The sequence below is a fragment of the Oculina patagonica genome, chromosome 3, assembly GCF_052425735.1.
Source record: "Oculina patagonica isolate OP01 chromosome 3, crgOcupat, whole genome shotgun sequence".
Classification (NCBI taxonomy): domain Eukaryota; kingdom Metazoa; phylum Cnidaria; class Anthozoa; order Scleractinia; family Oculinidae; genus Oculina; species Oculina patagonica.
This window is the reverse complement of record NC_135760.1, coordinates 1,551,486-1,571,081: the sequence shown is the minus strand read 5'-3', so window position 1 is coordinate 1,571,081 and position 19,596 is coordinate 1,551,486. Positions and strand designations below refer to the sequence as shown.

General features: G+C 38.7%; 2 protein-coding genes across 2 annotated transcripts in view; one reads left to right on the top strand and one right to left on the bottom strand.

Moving 5' to 3' along the window:
* The window catches only part of LOC144646063 (nucleoprotein TPR-like), a 51,921-nt gene extending 39,405 nt beyond the window's left edge, over positions 1-12,516 (bottom strand). The window contains 14 exon segments of the mRNA XM_078505588.1: positions 213-307; positions 2,256-2,327; positions 2,439-2,507; positions 4,045-4,132; positions 4,290-4,370; positions 6,576-6,668; positions 7,677-7,727; positions 7,914-8,027; positions 8,213-8,254; positions 8,801-8,862; positions 9,130-9,226; positions 10,121-10,194; positions 11,928-12,032; positions 12,272-12,516. Of these exon segments, the coding sequence (XP_078361714.1) occupies positions 213-307; positions 2,256-2,327; positions 2,439-2,507; positions 4,045-4,132; positions 4,290-4,370; positions 6,576-6,668; positions 7,677-7,727; positions 7,914-8,027; positions 8,213-8,254; positions 8,801-8,862; positions 9,130-9,226; positions 10,121-10,194; positions 11,928-12,032; positions 12,272-12,485 (1,257 nt within the window). The 5' untranslated portion in view covers positions 12,486-12,516.
* Positions 12,517-13,277: 761 nt separating this feature from the next.
* LOC144646056 (uncharacterized) lies at positions 13,278-17,421 on the top strand. Its single transcript, XM_078505579.1, has 2 exons — positions 13,278-13,428; positions 15,992-17,421. The coding sequence occupies exon 2, from the start codon at positions 16,033-16,035 to the stop codon at positions 16,615-16,617; it is 585 nt and encodes a 194-aa protein (XP_078361705.1). The 5' UTR covers positions 13,278-13,428; positions 15,992-16,032; the 3' UTR covers positions 16,618-17,421.
* The last annotated feature ends 2,175 nt before the right edge of the window (positions 17,422-19,596 follow it).

Genomic DNA, 19,596 nt, shown 5'->3' with positions numbered 1-19,596 from the left:
CAACCACCACCCTGGTTTAAAGTGTCAGCCAGTGTTTATCCTCCTTTCAGCTTTTAAAATTTCAGGACTTTCCATGTTCTCTTCAATGACTTTACAAAGTTTTCCACGACCTAAATGTGACTACCAGTATTTCCTTGGAAATTCTCAAGAAATGTTCTGAATATCCTACATGTAACTTTCACACTGTTATACAGATCGAGCCTAAACTGTACCTGGGTAAGTGTCATTCCAGATTTCATAAAGGAACTTGTCGCTGCAGCAGTTGGTGAAAGGGCACTCAACTCTGCTGGAGTTAAAGGTGCTACACCTGAGGAAGATGACAACATGTTGAAATACATTATTTATTTCATTAGGAATTTAACAATATCATGTCCATGATATAACCAGTTACTGTTGTATAACAGCTCTTGTAAGCAAGTAATTTTGCTATTCCTCTAGTGTAGCAGTTGCTATTGTGTTTGGGGCATTGTAACTGTTATTAGTTCTGTTGTCCTTATGAAGGGTAGCAAGTCATTCATGTAAAACTTTGTGGGAGCTGCAACCTGACCCTGATATGAAGAATACATGTACAACTCTAAAATTCAAGAGAATGACACTTTCAGGAAAGTTCTACATGTAGCTACATTGCTACTGATATCATAAGATTATGCACAGGTAACTGTTAACCAACAGCAATTTTTTTCAAAATATTGTGAGAATAAGCTTCACCCTATACAGTAAAACAATTAAGAGAACACAACCCAGTGTTCACTGGTTTTGACTTAAAGGAGCTATGTCACGGAGAATGCATCTTGAAAAAAATGGCAAATTTTTTTAAGTTAGTTGTTCAAAATCTCTCTTAATCTCGAATTCGTCAGTTAAAACCATCCTTGGTTATTTTCAAGTTTTTATTAATCCTTTGATGCTTTTTTACGTAAGAAGACATATATGGTGCTGGCCAGGAGGTCCGTATTGGGAAAAACTGTACCCGAGGTCTCGAGCCTTGAGCCACAGGCCAAGGGCTGTACTCAAGACCCAGGGTACAGTTTTTACCAATACGGAACGACCAAGGCCTGCAGAAAACGTTTTTATTTTTTCCCCACTTTAATTTGTTTGGAAAAGAAACCAAGAAAATATTTTTCGCAAAATCTTTGTTTGTATATGCGCGGATTTGATTTTAATGTTGAGTCCGACACGATCGATGAGCAAAAGTGAAGAATTCTGTTTGCCATTTAATTCCAAAGAAAAGAGCTTCGCTTAAAATGAACTTTACTCAAGAAAGGTTCAGCATTAGTTATTTAATTTACACTGCAGAGAATCAAGAAAAGCAAATAAAATCATAAAATATGGCACAAATAAACTTAACACATTTCAATCGATTTCGGCTTGCCGAACAATTCCTGATAAATGTTTTGAAAAGTCTTGAAGGAAATTAAACTTTGCTGGCAGGGTGTTAATCCTATTTCTCTGACTCAAAAATACTCTGAATAAAAAGCAGTTTTACAAGCTATTCACACTTGTATTGAACAAATTAATAATCTTGGCAATGATTCCCAGCAGAATTTTATTCTGACAAACAGTGCCAAACTGAATGAAATGCGTAGTGTCCACGTACAGCACAATATTGTGATTACAAATTTGTCCGTTTTCAATCAAAGAATCTCATTTCCTTAAATGATGGCAAATAGTGCTCTGTTTTTAGCTTAGATTGATGGATAAACAAGGCAGTTTAACTCCTAGAGGGAGTCTAAAAACTGGTAAAGTTTACCGCAATGGCCTGAAAATCATTGCGAAATGCACAAACAATGGTAACTACAACTCAATTTTGTTGAGAAAGAAAGAAATACTTGCCTTTTAAAGAACTTTGAAGCCTTTAATTCAACTGCTATTTTTGTCCTTTCAAATTTACAACGGCTGGTGAACAGCTATTTCGATTTTCAAGAGCAAACTTTCATGTGTTCGTTAGACTGAATCTACAAAATGATTTCGCGTCGTGAGTGGTCCATACGCAGAGTCCAGATGGGAAAATCTGGACTGCTGGAGCGCATGCAATTAGCCAATCAGATTCAAGGATTGAGGATTCTTGACCGCTGAGATGCTTGAGAAAAAAAAAACTTATTAAATTATTTTGAGGTTTCCTTCAATTCGGAAGTAATCAGAAAAATGGCTTAAAGTATCCTCACACTGCTCCTTTAATACTTGTATTAAACTTTAAAGATACAAAGTGATGTTAAAAATTCATTACCCTTGGGAATTGTAGGGTTTATCATGTTTACCTCTTTGCCTTGCAGCAGCTAACAAATCATTTGCGCTTTCTAGTTCTTTGTCCAATTGACTAATCCTTCCCTCTGTAAAGAAAAAGAGATAATAAATTATTATCCTTGTTAACTTTTAAACGGTCATGGGCTAAAGTTCCATTGCAGAAAGTGGTAAAAAATGTCCATGTTTACAATACTTACCAAACTCTCCGACTTTCTCGGCATGTAAATTCTCATGTTCCTTTAATCTACTTTCAACATCAAGACGAGCTAAGGGTACAAAAAAGTATTTTGGAAAGTTTGTGAGCTCACAAACTGTTAAAATACAAGAAATGAATACTGCAATAGAAGATGAAAAATTAAGCCATTCGGTCCTTTTAAATTGTTGAATATTTAAATTGGAGCCTTACATATATGACTGAGCAAAAATTATGCCCCTGCGTCATATTAACCCTCGGAGAAGGTTATAAGGTTTTTTCCAAATTTTGAGAAAACGATTTTCTCTACAGTACTGAAACTTTCAGTAGCTGTTCATTCATTCTTTGCCGAAATTTTGATATGTCAACCATGTGTCCATGATATTCAGGCATGTCTTGCCAAAAATTCGTCATTTTTAACATTTTTCTTTATTTTTCCCAGTTTTTTTAAACAGAATTGCACGATTTGTTTATTTTAACATTCCATAAGCATTCTGACTTGATTTTGCATCAATTTCCGTTATTTTGTGACTTTCTAAGAAAGTGTTGAAATCCAAGATGGCGGATCCAAGATGGCGGCTCTAATGACGTGACGTGACGTCATATGACCTCACAGCTAATTAAAATTATGCCATCTTGTAGAGTAAGCTACGGGCTTTCTTCTGAGAGCAAAATAATTTCACTACGCCTTAATATAATGAAAACCCCGGGGAGGGGTTCCATCCACCCCCCCCCCCCCTTGTACGATGGTGGGGGTATGAGTTTGCTTGTACGTCCGAGGGACCGTTGAATATTTACATTGGAGCCTTATGACTGAGCAAAAATCAGTAGAAGTAAAAGGATTGGTGGCGTCATGATTTAGAAATAATTTTTCAGCACTGCATAGTAAATGATCACTTTCAGAATATTATAAATCCTCCTTAATGGCATTTTGATGTTTGTTCTGAGAAAAAGGTAGCTTGTCAAGCCAAATTAGAGTAACATCCATCTGGAACCAACTTTCAAAATCTATGGCATTTCTTTTTGGAGTAAAGGCAGTGCAAAGAACTGAAGAAAAAGATTCGGTTTTACAGGCTGGTCAGGTCTGATTGTCTTATCTGTTTGTCAGTGTACCAACATTAGATGGCACATACCTTATTATAGGAAATTAACGCTTATGTTAATTAAGGTATTTAAAATTAACGCGACTTAAATTAACGCGAATTGAAGGGAAAATTACTTCCCAATAAAGGAAATTAATGCGAAAGAGGGGGTAACATTTCAAAATGAAGGAAATTACCGCGACGTACACAACGGGAACAAGTTCATTTCAACACTTGTAGGTGTGTTATCTTAAACGAAAACAATGTTTGTGGTACTTTTCCCACTTTGAGCGTTCTTCACAGTATCAATGATAGTGGCAGATAAAATTATGCTTTTTCCTTGGAGTCAAGAACATCTGGACTGTGACGAAATATTGGAGCCAAAATAATGGAAATTAACGTCATGGAAATTAACGCTCCACTTAATTGACGGCGCGGAAATTATCGTTAACAACAATTAACGCTGAAGTTTGAAATTCACGTTAACTTCATGACGCGTTAATTTCCTATAATAAGGTATACATGTACCTTCATTGGACTCTTTTAGTAATTTTTGAAGCTCCTCAAATGCTGTCAACAATTCTTCACTTTTCTTCTTTGCTTCATCAGCACTGTCCTACAAATTAACAAATTCCCAAGATGTTGAATAGCATTCTTTGTTATGACAAGGAGTTCAGAAATGGGATTCCCTAATGCTCTTTGGCAGCAATCATTAAAGAACAATGTAGCAGAGAAACAATAAACCTTAAGAATTATTTTTAAAAAATAATTACCTTATACAGTACTGCCAGCTTTGACTGTGAAGCTAATTCTGTTTTGAAGTGGTCTTCCATTTTCACAAACTGCTCTCGAGCCTATCAAATGACAACCAACACTGATTAAAAACCTGCACTCGATTATGTTTGTTTGATGATTAAAAAAAAAGACACAGTAGCATGCAGCTGAGTCACATTACTCCACCCACAAAAATACTTAATGCTTTATACACAAAAGGGCTTATGTGCCCAAGGGCACGGAGAAGATTGAGTGAGTGACTTATACACAAAAGTAACAAAGAAACATAAAATAATTGAAGAGCTCCGGAGAAGAACGGCCCCTGGACTTTCTGGCTAAATCGAACGTTATCAAAACAACTCCAAATTGCGCATGCAGGTTTGTTTACGTGTGCTAAACACTGTCCTTTGTTTCATTTCGCTGGTCTTTCGTTCGTTTTTGAAAAATTACACATGCAAAAAGACAAGGTTTTTGCTGGCGTGGCGTCTTTTGACTTTTCTTTTACAAACGATAAACAAAGGAAACCTTTTGTTCGGCAAAACAATGAAACCAGCTAAAGTTTTAGGATTACAGGCCTAGCCCTAACCCCTAAGCTTAACCCTAGCGAAAAAAGCTTAACCCTTAACCCCAAGGGTTAGGGTTTTTCTAAATCCCAAGGGTTAGGGTTAGGGTCTGACGCTAGGGTTTCATTTCAAATTTAGGGTTTAAAAGCTAAACCCAAGTTTAAGGGTTAGGGTTAGCGTTTCAAGCGGCTAGCTTTCACTGCAGTCTGCTTGCGGTTAGCTGCTTTTTGTTGTTTCGGGCAAGACTATTGTAATCTGTTACCATTAGCTGTAATTTGAGGTGAAAGTGAAATAAAGACTGATTGTTGATTGAATATGTTTGCTCGTGTTGTCACATTATACTAGTTTCCCTTTCAGTTAAGTGCCGCCGGCTTGCTCTCACCACTCCTTACATCATCACACATCTACAAAATCCCGCGAAAACAAGATAAACTGAGGCATGAATCGATTGATTGATTTATTGATTGAGGAATATTTAATGAGGCACAGAAAAAAATTTTGCAAGGGAAGGTCCCCTGCCAAACCTATAAAGAATTTTTTAAAGTCTAACAACAGGTCACTTCTCGGCAACTTTGTCGCGGCAGCACCCAAGCGGACCCTGCAAAACTCGCGTTGACAAAGTTCTCGGCAACCGCCTGGCAGCCGCACTTGAGCTAAAACTATAAACTTCTTTGTTTTACTTTCAAAGGTGCCATTTCGCTCAATTCAAACTCTTCCGCCTCTAACATGTGACCTTACGTCACAATGCAGTATCCAGTCCTACTCTACTCAAATCAACAAGAAACATCGCAGCAGTGAGTCGAGCACATGCTTGTAAAAAAAAACCTGCAGGGAAAGATGTACACGCGATGCATTGGGAAACTCAGACTGCTAGCTGACTGGGAGAACGCAAGCTTGCAAAATGCCTTTTTTTGCATACGTTATTTCTGAAAAACGAAGAAAAGACCAGCCAAATGCAACACAGGACAGTGTTTAGCACACGTAAACAAACCTGCATTCGCAATTTGGAGCTGTTTTGATAATGTTCGAATTTGCCAGAAAGTCAAGGGGCCATTCTCCTCCGGAGCTCTTCAATTGTTAATGTTCCAAAATGACGTTAAATGGCGGTATAAAACTGCTCCGACTGCCTTCTTCGTGCCACCCTGAAGAAGGCAGTATTGCCGAAACGTCGGAGCAGTTTTATACCGCCATTTAGCGTCATTTTGGAACATTAACAATTATTTCTAGCATAAAAAACGCTACGCAGTTTTCAACTATTATTAACAAAGAAACATGCCTGGCCAAGACTGAAAAGGAGGAACACATAACAAACTGGCTTTACAATGAACTTATACATTGTACACCGTAAACTTTCGGCTATAAGCCCTGAGTCTATACAGCTTCCTAGGGGTTTTTGGGTGGGCTTATAAATGGAGGGGTTTATATCCGGGTTGGGGGGGGGGGTGGGGGCTTATAAGTGGAATAATAAAAACATTTCAAGACAAGCCATGGCAGTGTCAATCGAAACACGTTTTTAAGTTAAAAAGTCATAATAAAGCAACGTTTAGCCCTGTTCAGTACTGTCATCCAGCAGAGGGGGGTTTATAACCAGATGTATTTTTTTGGTTCCAGGTAGATGGGCCTATAACCAGGGGGGCTTATAAGCAAGGGGGCTTATAAGCCAAATTTTACGGCAATGCATATTGACTGTGGCTAAAGTTTTCACAGCCACTTGCATCTGACCTCTTTTAATTTCTGCATGTAGCTTTCCACCTTGCTGCTCATCTCATTATTGCTTTCCTTTAAAGTTTCTGCTGAAGTCTTGAAATGAGAAAGCTGGAAAGAGTACAATAAAACATCACATCAATTGCACCATCCCTCAGTGATCCCTGAGTGGTGGGCATTACCCTCAAATTACTCTGATACACAGAAAAAAAAAATCAAACTTATTTAATTGACATCTAAAAACTATTGGCGCAGGGAATATCACACGGCAGCGTTTGCAGCAGGGGTATTTTGCAGAACCCAGAATGCAGAACGCAGAATGACAGTCAGCGGTTTGCTTGCAGTTAGCTTTCACTCTGGTTTGCTTGCCGTTAGCTTTACCCCAGTTTGCTTATGGTTAGCTTTTATTTGTTGGTTAGGGTATTACACTATTGCTGTTCCGTCATTTGGCCATTCCATCATTCTGCGTTTTGCATTCTGCAAAATACCTCTGCTGCAGTGTTCGGCTAACTGTAGCAACTCCAAGGGAAACTTTTTTGGTTTGATTTATTGGGGGTTCAAGAAATGAAATTCCAATGAATTTGCCTTTATTGACCCACGCTGTTATCTCAAGTTTATCTTATGGAGGGGGGTGAATAGGGGTAAGCAACTCTGCCGTTCCGTGCTATTTTTTTGGCAAAATCCGTCAATCCGCCACTATTTTCGTTCAAATCCGAAACCACATTACTTGAAAACTTTGTGTGGTAAAGTTTCACTGGACAGTAGATGTTTTTTTTTTTTTGCCAGTTGTTTAATAAGAAGTTTTGTTTTGCTGCTTAACTTTGCGATGGTTCTGCCAACAGAGCGATGAACACCGACCAAAGTGATTCGAACTTCATTTAGTATCCACGACCCAAACTTCCTGACATGATGAGTCCGGAATCCGGGCCAAAATTCTCAGCTAATCCGCAATCCGCTGCATTTTTGAAATCTGCGAATCTGCTAAATGTATTGCAAAAATCCACAATCTGTGCGCTTTTTGAGGCCAAATACGTCGATCCGCGAGCCTATTCACCTCCCTCCTTACACTGTATGTCTTTAAGCCACACTGGACCTATAACAATTTAGAGAAATCCTCACCTCTTCGGTTCTCTCATCTAACTGGGATTGAAGTTCCAGTACTTGAGAAGACTGTTAACAAATAAAAATAATAATAAGATTAGCAAAAACATACAAGTTTGTCTAGACCAACTGTCGGAAGCTCGAAATTGTTGTAACAGAACATTTACAGAACATTTTCTTCTTTTTAAAGTAAAATTGTCAAGTTAACGACAATAGCCACTACAAGCTTCACTCAACCATAGGCTTTAGCAGTACCTTTTCCTTGCGAAGTTTGACCAACTCATCTGTTTTGCTTTTGAGTTCTTCAGTCAGCCATTTATTCTGTCTTTGTATGAGCTCCTTTTCTTGCTCAATTCTCTTTTCACGGAACTGCAAGTTAGACAAAAAAAATGACACAACGGTAAGGCCAAAACTACCGATACTAGTCAGTGCATCAGAATAACATAATTTTCATATTAAAGTTTGATAAATTGAGTGTTCAAGAAACTGGAATTCTACAATAACTGTATTAGGCAAACAATTTACTCAAAGGTTAAATGTGCAGTAGTCTTCACCTTGAAGGACATTTCCTGACTTTCAATTTGATCAAGTTTGGCCTTAAATATAAAGCAACCATCTTTAGTCAGTATCACCAACAATAAATACCACACCAATTTTTTTTACTGTCTATCTTGCTAAATGGAGATTGGGTGTCATCCAGGGGACTCCACTGGCCAGCTGGTTCCTAGATTAGTTACTGCTCTCATGGCTAGTAAATTCCCCCACACCCAAATATGAGCCCCTACTTTGGGCATTCATAAACATGTATTCATGTTACCAAAATTCTTATCAAACCTTAGATCTGCAGTGCAGATGTTATTTCTGCTGCCTGTCAAATCACTGCAAATGTCTGTCATCAAGGAGTGGCAGCTGAATTTTTAATGGTAAGGCTATGGGCCAAGTTTTATACGAGAGAATATTTAACAGGCTAGGGGCAGCCAAGTAGACTATTACTCAAAGAAAACAAGGGTAAGTAGTCTACATGTAATTGTATTACTGGAGACTCTAAAGGATTGCAGAACCAATCCGATTCATGGATTTCCAATGAAACAAGACTGAGGGTGTACTAATTAACAACAATTATTATATTATATTTCACATACCTGAGCCTCGCACTTGGTGGAATTGGCTTCTGCCAGTTTTCCTGACATGGTTTTCCATTCCTCTGATAGAACAATTAAAAAAAGTTCATGAGTACTGACTTTATAATTATCATGGCAGCAATTTACTTTGCAAATCTGAAAGTGTGAAAATTACGTGTACTTTGACTTGGACATAGATTTATGACATTATGGCAGGAAGACCAATGATACATCACTACTAGATCATGTGTTAGAATGATACCATAGATATAATTTTAGTGACTGAATAACTATTAGGGCTTGTCAGAAACCCTAAATTTTCTCAAAAAAAAAATAAACAATTTTCTTACCATTTAATCTGTCTATCTCCTGGTTTTTTCTCTCGACTACAGACAAGAGTTCTAGTTTCTCTGACTCAAGCTGTTCATTGAGTCGTGATACCCGTGACTACAAAAAAAATTGAAAAAAAGAATGCTTAATTTCTTATAACTATATTTACTATTCAAGAAATTGTCACAAAGCTCATTCTTATCTACATATCATCGAAACAGACATCCTGCAATATACATGTAGCTCTCAAAGAGTTGTCTTAAATCTTGCAAAGTGCTGCATCGCCACTGACAGTATTTTAAATGTAAAATATTTTTCTTTGACAATTTGTTGAATAATTAAAATAATATCTGGCTTAATCTTACGTAATAACATCCAGTTTTAGCCAAATAGGCCTACAGACTCATTGGCGAAGTGTATCAGGTGATATTCTGAGTGATTACGCAGGTAATTTATCGCCAGATATACACCAGCCCTATGAATCATTCTATTGCAGCTACTGTACATTATGTACATGTATAAAACTAACAACAAGGCTCAAGCCTTTTTCAATCCTAGGGCTCAAAAGAGTATTTAAGGGCTGAGTATCAGTGCTGGTGTTTAAATTCCAGTTGCTGTAGCATGAAACAACTAAGAGTAAGGTTGGAACACTCATTATTGAAAGTTACATCTCAGTATCTTTTTATCAGGTTTCTTTATTGCTGGTACTCATTTATACTCTTGGGTAGAGAGAAAGAGACTATATGAGTAAGAACACAACACAATGGCCCTGGTGGCTCACCTGGATTGAATCTTAACCTGCAATATTCTGATTACAAGAGTACTAGACTAGAGCCTGAGTTTTCCGTTCAGCAAGGTACAGTGTTGACTTTTCCTCAAGAAAATGAGGATGAGTAATATTGTTTTAAAAGATACTCTAAAGGATTGCAGTAATGGGAGGGCCAATCAGATCTGTGGATTTCCAACAGAACACACCAAGTAGCTATAAATCATAAATATCTAAAAGCTTACATAATTTGTGGATGCATCTTCTTTTATACTCTCTACTTCTTGGAGTCTTCTTTGTTTTTCTGTAAGTGTAGCAACTAAAAAGAAAGGAAAGAAAAAATTCTTAATATGCCATCAAATCCCACCAAGACTCTTATAAATATGTATTAGAGGTGTTGTAAATTCTTGAAATACAGTACCGCTCAAATGTAAGTTGGCAGTCCCTCGAGCCTCGATCCTCGATCCTCAAGACTGGGGACTTGATCCTCCAGCCTTGAGACTCGATCCTCGAAACTCGAAAATTTCGAGTTTCGAGTCTCGAGTCAAGAAAAATAATGAGCTTGTTGCTTGAATGATTCCTCAAGAATAAAATTGCTCAAGCCGGCCGCACTCTCGAGTGTTGTACTATGGTCGAAGCCAGCATGCCGGCTACTCATCTCTGCTGTAACAACGTGATAGAAATTTAAATTGTAGTTTTATTTGCGAAACTCAGGATGAACTTGTAAACAGGCTTTTAGCCAGGTGGGAGTCCAGGAGTCCTATGGACGGCCACTTTTCAGAGAAAATTAATATGAATACCTGTATGCAGAGTTTTTTTTTAGCAAATTTGGAAATCTTTAGATACCTTTGCACTCATAACTGCAGAATAGAGAAATATGTGGTCAACCTTTATAAAGACTGGGACTAGCCCAGTCAAACCTCTTGGTAGTTATTTGTAGTTGTTCATCATTCGGATTTGTTATGCTTGAATAAATCGTCATTTAACAAGCAAATGGATGAACTCTTATCTACAGAAAAACACCTTGCATGCTCCTCAGGCCCTCCTATGGGGGCAAAGTCAGGCCTTACATGAAAATTTTGGACTCCCACTTTTTAAATCCTGGCTAAAAGCCTGCTTGTAAACCAATAACTAAAATATCTTCCTGGTTGAAAACATGCACTTACGGCAGGTTGAAACTTGACACGGCCGGGAGAGCACAAGCACATGCTTTTCTAAATTTAATTTGTCGATCACGACTTTCAAGGACGAGTTTGTGTCAGTACTTTTAGGTAAGTAAACGGAATTACGATCCTCCAAAGCCTTTCGAGACCGCCTTGTTTCTCGATCCTCGATACTTGATCCTCGAAACTTGAGTCACTTGAACTTCGAGACGCAAGGATCGAGTCTCGAGTCTCGAGTCTCGAGGATCGAGTCGAGACTGTCAACTTACATTTGAGCGGTACTGTAAAGTTTGTATCAGATGGCTTTATGCATTTATACTGCAAATCAGCCAAAGTCATTCTGGCCTACCAAGAATGAGTGGGGCTTGAGCGGATGCCCCCCATCAATACATGAAGCCATATGACACTGGCCGGGTTGTTGTGTGAATTTTGGCCTGTTATAGGCTATGCTCTCTCGACCAGCAGACAATGTAAATTTCTTGTTTTGGAGTCATTGTTAAGCTGTAGTTTATTGTTTTTCTTTTGAACTGCTCATCCGAATCGATACATGACAGCAGAACCCGAACAAATTTGTCAGGTCCCCATTTGAAATTGGGCAGCAATTATAGAAAACCCCACAAATGAGATTCACCAAATTAGAACTCTTTGAAGAAGGAGGTACATGTACATGTACATGGATGAATGAATCAAAAGGAACTATTGCCATTTGATAAGATGCAAACACTGTACTCTGTAGTTTAGTCAAAATTGGTTACAACAATTTCCCTTCATTCAACAGGCTGTTAATTTTTTTCAAGCTAGGGAGCTTGCTAAATTTTATCTGTGAAGAGCTTGGTAGTGGAGAAATAGATTCCAGAAATAGTCTGTATGCATTTAAATCTTGCCTTACCCGTTTCTTCGTGTTCTTTTTGCAGTCTTTCATGTTGTTTCTGCTCTGACTCAAGTCTGGCATTGCAGGAAATAAGCTGCTTTTCTATCTGGCTGAACTGTTGTTCTACACAAAACGAGAGATTGTTTATTTGCGTAAAACAGAAAACATAAACATACACTGTAATATCAGTCTGAACGAAGTTGTCATATACACACATGATTACTGATTGGCAAATCCTCATTGTGAGAAAATCTACAGCTATATAAATTCCTCTCTGTTGCAAAATTTAAATAAAAACCGTACTAAGCTAAATATATCGCTGGAATCATGATTTGTATCAAATTTAACAGTAAAATTCAAACCTGCGTCTACACGTGCACGTCGAAGGGCGCCCATGTCCGAGCGATATTTTTCATCTTTGGACGAGTGCTCATCGAAAACCTGCTTAACTTTGAGTAGAACTGTAGCTGAATCTTCATTCAGACTGGCGAGCTGAGCAATAATGTCCTTAGAAATTCCCAAATTGACGGACAAAGTCTTTACAACTTCGCTTTCCTCAACTGCGGAGGCCGCCATCTTGGCAGCTTAGCGCGGTAAGAAGTACTCGGTGCAGTCTGGGATACTTCACGTGATAAGTTGCTATATTACGTGCCATGCTACACGACGAGGCTGACCAAAGCGGCAAAACAATACAACTGAGCCCGCAGTTTTCGGATTGAACGATGCTAACCCGAACGGGCCCGAAGGTTACCCGAAAGGAACCGAAAAGTAATCATTCTTTGGATGAAACCAGAAGTAAAGCCAGAAACATGTTTCTGATGAAACTCTCTAAGCGCCCGCTTCTAAAGTTTCCGATGATCACAAAAATGCTTTTAACTGAACTTACGTCCCGGGGGCAAAAATGCGTATTTACCTAGATTTCGCAACACAGGGCATCAAATTTCGGAGTCTTAGTTGTAAAAATATTCAGTAAAGCATATTTTCGAGTAGATTTCCGCCGAGGTTAGTGACCAAAAGGCTCAAAAACGTCACTTTATTGTGTCTAACTTTTACGCCAAACCTACCCTACGCCTTCCTTCCGGGGTTCAAATTCAGCCCGACAAAGTTACGCCAAACCATCCCATCCCACAGAATTTTTCAAGTTATAGAATAAAACAAGGTTGGAAAACTTCTCAGAATTTCGTGGTTCTGCTCCAGATAATTTTCCACTCTTTCTTATAATCTTTGTTTAGGAAAATTGCATTAAATCCCAAATTGGTAACCAGGGGAATTTTACAATTATTTTGCCATCAGGGGGTGGAACTGAGCAAGCTTGCTGTTTAATTAATTAAGTCAAAAGGTTACCCCACTTATGCAAATTTTACTCAAAGCCACTGAATTGTAACGTGTTCGCCCCTTGTCGTAGTATCAAGCAATACTGAAGTTATTGTTGGTGCCGGTTACGAAGAGAGTTTAAAGCAAGAGATTATCCTGGTTTCTCCTGTATCAAAAGCGCAGCACAAGGCTTCATATAACACTAGTAAGTATAATCTATAAAGTACAAATTATCTTTTCGCAATTATTGAGCTTTTTGTTACGAGCCAGAGTGAATTCGGCTTTGTTTGGCTTGAGTTGTACCCGTAAATTAAACTGCGGTGTTTATATTTTAACGCTGTCTGTAGCGTTTAGATTACAGTGAATACTTTGGTATAAAGTAAGTTCACTATATCTGTTTTAGCGAGTTTATTTTGCGTATCAGAATTGCGGAAAATAGCAAAATAATTAGCTTATTGGTGGTTCGGTAAACTTTCACGCTACGCATCACTTCATTGCAAGATTTCAAACGAGCTGTGATTTAAACTTTCATATCTTTCGATTGGCCGCAATCCGGTGCGAGCGTTACGAGCAATTCTTTCATTTTTGACTGATTTCATAAAACAGCGGGAAAATTGCGCGAAACAAACGCCGAGTTGTGATGTTTTGTGGTGTCGTAGCTGTACAAACAGCGTTTGCAAGATCACTGGTAAATTATGCTAGACGCTAACATATAAAATCATGATTAATAGCAATATTATGATATTAATTGTTCATACGCTCGGATTTAGTGATAAATAGGCACGTTTTTGTATCTGCAGAACGGGCTATTGGATTACAAGGTATCGTTTTGCAGTGTTAGGGTTCGAACTATTCAAAAACATCCTTGGTCGATTTAAATCGCTTAAATAATTTAAATTGCAAATGTTGTTAGCTTTTGTTGTGGTCTCAGTCACAAGTTTAAACACGCAACATGCAAGGTGGTGTACAGACTGAGTATTTAATTGGCGCCCTTGGCTGCGTACACGAAAATATACACCTGATAATACTCTGATAAAATTGTTAAAAGCATGCGCAATTAAACGATCGCGCAACTTGCTTGCAAAGAACGCGAACAAATGTGCTATAACACAATTTTCTGCATAAATGGTTTAAAATGTCACGACACCTTCCCCCCCCCCCCAAAAAAAAAAAAAACCTGCGATTAGGCGTTCTCTTTTCCCGCCGCGAGAAAAAGAACGCCTGATCGCAGGTTACCCAATTTCAGGAGCACCAAACGACTGGAAATTCAGTCAAAAGTCTTGGATCGTGAACTGCTTTTCCCGAATCGTTCAGGGCTTTTTATAGGAATATTATCTGTGCAAACCAACACATATTTTCGGATTTTCTTTTTAGCTGAGTCCGAGTTTGCGAGCAGTTGTTACCTTTTCGAAAATCGTAGCTGGCGTTTTCCCGTACCCAAAACAACATTTTTACCTCTCCGAAAACAACAGGTGTTATATTTCCCATATTACGAAGGTTCGAGCTGAAATTTCACCAAAGAAAATCTGAGGGGAAAACAGGCTTTCCGAACAGATATTCACCGAAATGATCCTCTGAGTGCCCCTGTAATTTGGGAACTGAGGCCCCGTGAACTCACAAGCTTGCATCCAGCATACGCGAGCGTCATGGGTGTCAACGGCCGTTACTTTCCTGTCTGATCAAATCTCAATTTCGCGATTGTGAGGACAGGTATTATCACATTATCGTTTTCCGGTTATTTTCACTCAAACGCTAGGGGGGCAACGTGATTATTGAACGCGAGATCCTGCTCGCAGGCAAATGCATCTCAAGACCTTGTTCACAACTATGAGATAAGCACATGCATAACACAAGGATCACACTTGAGATACACAAGCACAAGACGACTTACGAAAGCGTAGTGTTTTCGAAATTCTGGTCAGTGAACGTTGCATGATAGGAGTGCCGTCAACAGCCAAACCTACCTTGTTCTTGCGCCTAGCTCAAGCCAGTAAACTGTCGTGAAATAAGCACAAGCACAGGCTCAAGAAAGGGAAAAAAGTTTCTTTTTTCTTTCTTGTGCTTATGTCAAACTGCCGGTCTACACAAGATTTTTCTCATGTATACGCTGTGCTTATCGCACAAGCGTGAGCAAGGGTTAACTGCACATGCCTTTAAAGAGGTGCGCGGTGGGCAAGACTCGAAGCTGCATTTTCTGAAGTCTCCGTTAGTACAGACAATAGACGAAAATTGATATCAAAAAGAATGCAAATGAAAATTACATGTAGCTGTGAATTGGGGCCTTAAAAATCTCAACAGTCGATTGAAATTAATCAGTCAATTTTTAAAGAATAACAGGGTTCCTATTAACAACAAAAGTAGTCAGGCTATTGTTCTCAAGGAATGGGATGACGAAAAAGCAACCATTCTAGCATGTTGTTCGGAGCCTGACCAAAAGTATGAATATTTCATAAAACAAACTCAGCTAATGGCTAGACATGGCTCTTAACTTAGACATATGCCACGCTGTCTCCAGCCCAAGACAGAAAACACTTCAGCGGTTCTGGGGACTTGTAGACACTTGGGAAAGCAGGATCTTATGGTGGTAGCACCCGTTCTTAAGTCACACACACACACACAAGTAGAATCTCAGCCAGGATTTTTTCGTCTGCTGTTTTTTCAAGCTACCCGTACAATCGGCAGTTTTGCTTTTAATGAAAACGCCATAAAGTAGATTTTGCTGCCGACTTCTAATTCATATCTTTGTTTGTCCCGTCTTGTTCCCACAGATCTTTGTTATCACAAGAAGATAAAGGCAAACAGCATCAACATGGCACTAGACAAGCTCGATAGTCTTATGATATTAGCCTGCGCTGTCGCTCTCATCATTTTACTCTCCCTGATGGTATACACGTGGTACAAGTGGCATGTGACGGAGGTTAAACGAGCCGCCACGTCCAACGAGTCCAACGAGTCTGCCGAAGTCGATCCAGCAATTGAAATGACATCTTACACACCACATCATTACCCGAACGCACATTTCCAGCACGGGTATTTGAACGAGGTGGGGAGAGACAGTCCAAACTTGAGTGGCTCTCGAACCTTCTTGAACGAAGACGTGTTGAAGCAAAAGCCATTCCACAAAGATGCACACCCACCGCCGGCTTTTGAAACCAAAGACGTCGTTTACCACGCCGACGCTGAGCGGGATCCCAACGTGTTAAAATCCGGGGATATAGTTTTCCACGCGAACGGGCCATTTGACGACAACAAAACGACCAATGGGCTTCAAAGTAGTCACGTGGTATACAACACCGATGATGTGTCTGGAAAACGAAGATGGACCGAGTCGATGGTTCCAGGAGAAGACGAGGGTGCCGACGAGGTCTCACACAGGAAAAATACGTATCTGTGAAAAATGGACTGAAATGAGTGAAATTTGGCAATATTTTAATCATAATGCATTTATATAAAGATGTCAGTTCCTTGTAACATACAAAAGCTACGTCTTAAGCCTCGTTATTGTCATCTACCAATATTTTTACTCAATATTATTCTGGGATAGAATTTGTGAATAAGGACATTTTTGTAGCCTTCATTTGTAAGTACAGATGTAGTTTTATCAAATCCTAACTTGACGTTTACAATGGAGACATGCTGATTTTTGCTTTTCTTATCTGAAATGTAACCAGACTTTGCACTGTTTTGCGTTGCGTGCTAGGTTGAGGGTACTATAAAATTAATAGTACGTTTAAGCCTTTTTAAAATATTCAAATATCGTAGGAAATGTATACTCAAGTTGAATCATAAGTCTACTGATATATTTCGAGAAGGAAGGTCTAAGATCAGCAGTACTTCAATTTAAAGTAGCTAATACGCTGCCTTGCTATAGAAGAGCAATGGCAAACGCTTTATATTTTCTCGAAACAATTATAACCACAAAGCAAATGATCATAGCTTTGTCCAGTATTTAGTGCCAATTTTTTTTTAAAATGAGCTACATATTTTAGATTAACGATGTATCTTAACTTGTACATAACGGTATTTCTATAAGCGTGTGTGATTTATTATGCAGAATTCAATATATCATGATTGCTTTAAGTGTAATAGTGGGAAGCCTAGGAGACTAAAGTATATTTTACAATTATTTTTAACCCGCCTATTTTTATGACGTCTTTTGTATTGAAGAATTGAAATAAAGTTATTATTCAGTATCAGACATTTGGTGTAATATTTTTTTTTTTAGAGTCAGACGAGTATTTTGCTGGAGACCACAGGCTATGGTGTTAACCCTTTCGGCTGTGAAGGGTATGGTTTTAAACAGTTTAGTCTGGGATAGGGTATGAAACAGAGAGTTTGGTCTAGAAAAGGGTAGCATTTGCCGGGACCGATCGACGGTATGCGAAATGTCCAGGAACTCGGAAGAGAAGGGCTTTCCTAAACGTAAATAAAATCATCGAGGGATCGTTGTTGACGATGGTTTTCCATCAAAACACTAATAAGACAGTTCTAACAAAAGCAAGACTTGGATAGGGTCGGGATTTTCAGTGTCTAGTCTAGTATAGGGTTGCAAAAATCATCTGGTCTGTTATAGGGTAAGGGCTCTTCCCGCGGCACACCCCAACCCAAAAACCCGGGTGCCCCCCGGGGGTGTTAATAAGAAACATTTTAAAGAAATATGAAAACTGCAAGCTTCAGGTCAAGTTCATTTATATGCGTGTGTTTGTCGGCATGGAGAGCTGTGCATGAGGAACGTATTCTTTTCAAGACCTTGTGAGTATATTAGTTATGGTATGCTAACTTTTAAATGTTTTAGTGCTGTCTAGTAACACATTTTCACAAAAAGTGACAGAAAATAAATACGGCGAAGGAACTTAGTTTCCTTGTTTTCTTGTCTGTTTGTTCATGGACGGCGGAGCATTTTTCCAACTGGGGGGGGGGGGGGGCTGACTAGTGACTTGAAGTGGGGGGGATTAAGGGACTCTTCTCTTATTAATTCTTTATTTTTTTTCTGTAAAAGTGGGGGGGGGGGGGGCTAAAGCCCCCCCCCCAGCCCCGCCTGTTATTGTCATAATCTACCACATTTGGAAAAGGATGTTTACGAGAGGGGGATTAATAAAAAAGGTTCTAATGGAGGACTTATTAGAGAGGCAGTGTTTAAAAGAGCGTTTACGTTACGCACAGATATGAAGTGCGTTGTGTTTCGATCCATGCGCTTTTGTGATACGATACCTTTCGTGGGGAGTGGACACTAGTTTTCATTCTGCAGCGAGTGTTGAAGGTTTCATATTGGATGTTTTGCTTACATCTTATTTCCACATACAATACCATAATACATTAAAAAGCTAGAGCAGTTTCGAGGAAATCATCAACAAGCCATACAATGGATATTGTCACAAAGCGCCACTAAATTTTCAAATTTACCGGTTGAAAGAAATCTATGAAAACCGAGGATCGAATAAGAACAGGAGCCCATAAAAAAAACAAACAAAAAAAAAACAGATTTTCTCAGTTGCAAGATAATTAAGTTGTGGTTATCATTTAATTCGCTGGTTAACCAGAGAATTGCGTGTCACTTTATTCACTATTAAGCTGAACATCGCAATCAAAATTCCATTGGCTTAGCATGAAATGTGATATGAGGTTTTCTGTGGTCGATATTAAGATTTGCCCGATATTGAAGAAAAAGGATCCCTAATGAGAAGAAAAAAAAGTCTTGGTCAAGTGACGCAACTAATGTAAAAGGAGGTCATTTACGAATGACTCACTCACTGAAAAAATAAATAGAAGAGATTCGGTTTTTTGGCTTATCAAGCTATTCACTGATGCTCTGTGCGTAATAGTGAACGTTGACTTAATGAAAAGCTGCACAAACGCAATAAAAAAAATTATCACATGAAAGTCCGCTAATTGTGCCGGCAAACGGAACCATGGTCTTCCGAATGAATTAAGCTGAATTACAAAAACGCGATCATTATAATTGCAAGTTTGTTTTCGGAATTGAATTTTTTTTTTAAAAATCCGTGATTATTTGTTAAGGGTTTTGGAAGGAATTCAACTTAAGAATATCATGAACAACGACAAGAAGAGGTAATTTGAGCCTCTGGTTAACGCGTCATCGGTGAAACACGCATGAGGGGGCTGTAGCTTTCGTGCGCAGATGCCGCTGTCATACAGAAAGGCTTGTCAGTTAAGTTTAGTTTAAACGTCAGTTAGGCAAAATGAGACGGAAATTTGATACTATAGTAGAGGAAATATGATCATTTGTAGGCGTTCAAGATTCGTGGTAGTTTTAATTTATAACATAAAGAGCGGGAAATTTTGCGAGCTACGTAAACATAATATATATTCTTTATCAGTTTTTATTTGTCATACTCTCGTTTTGGTTTGCTAA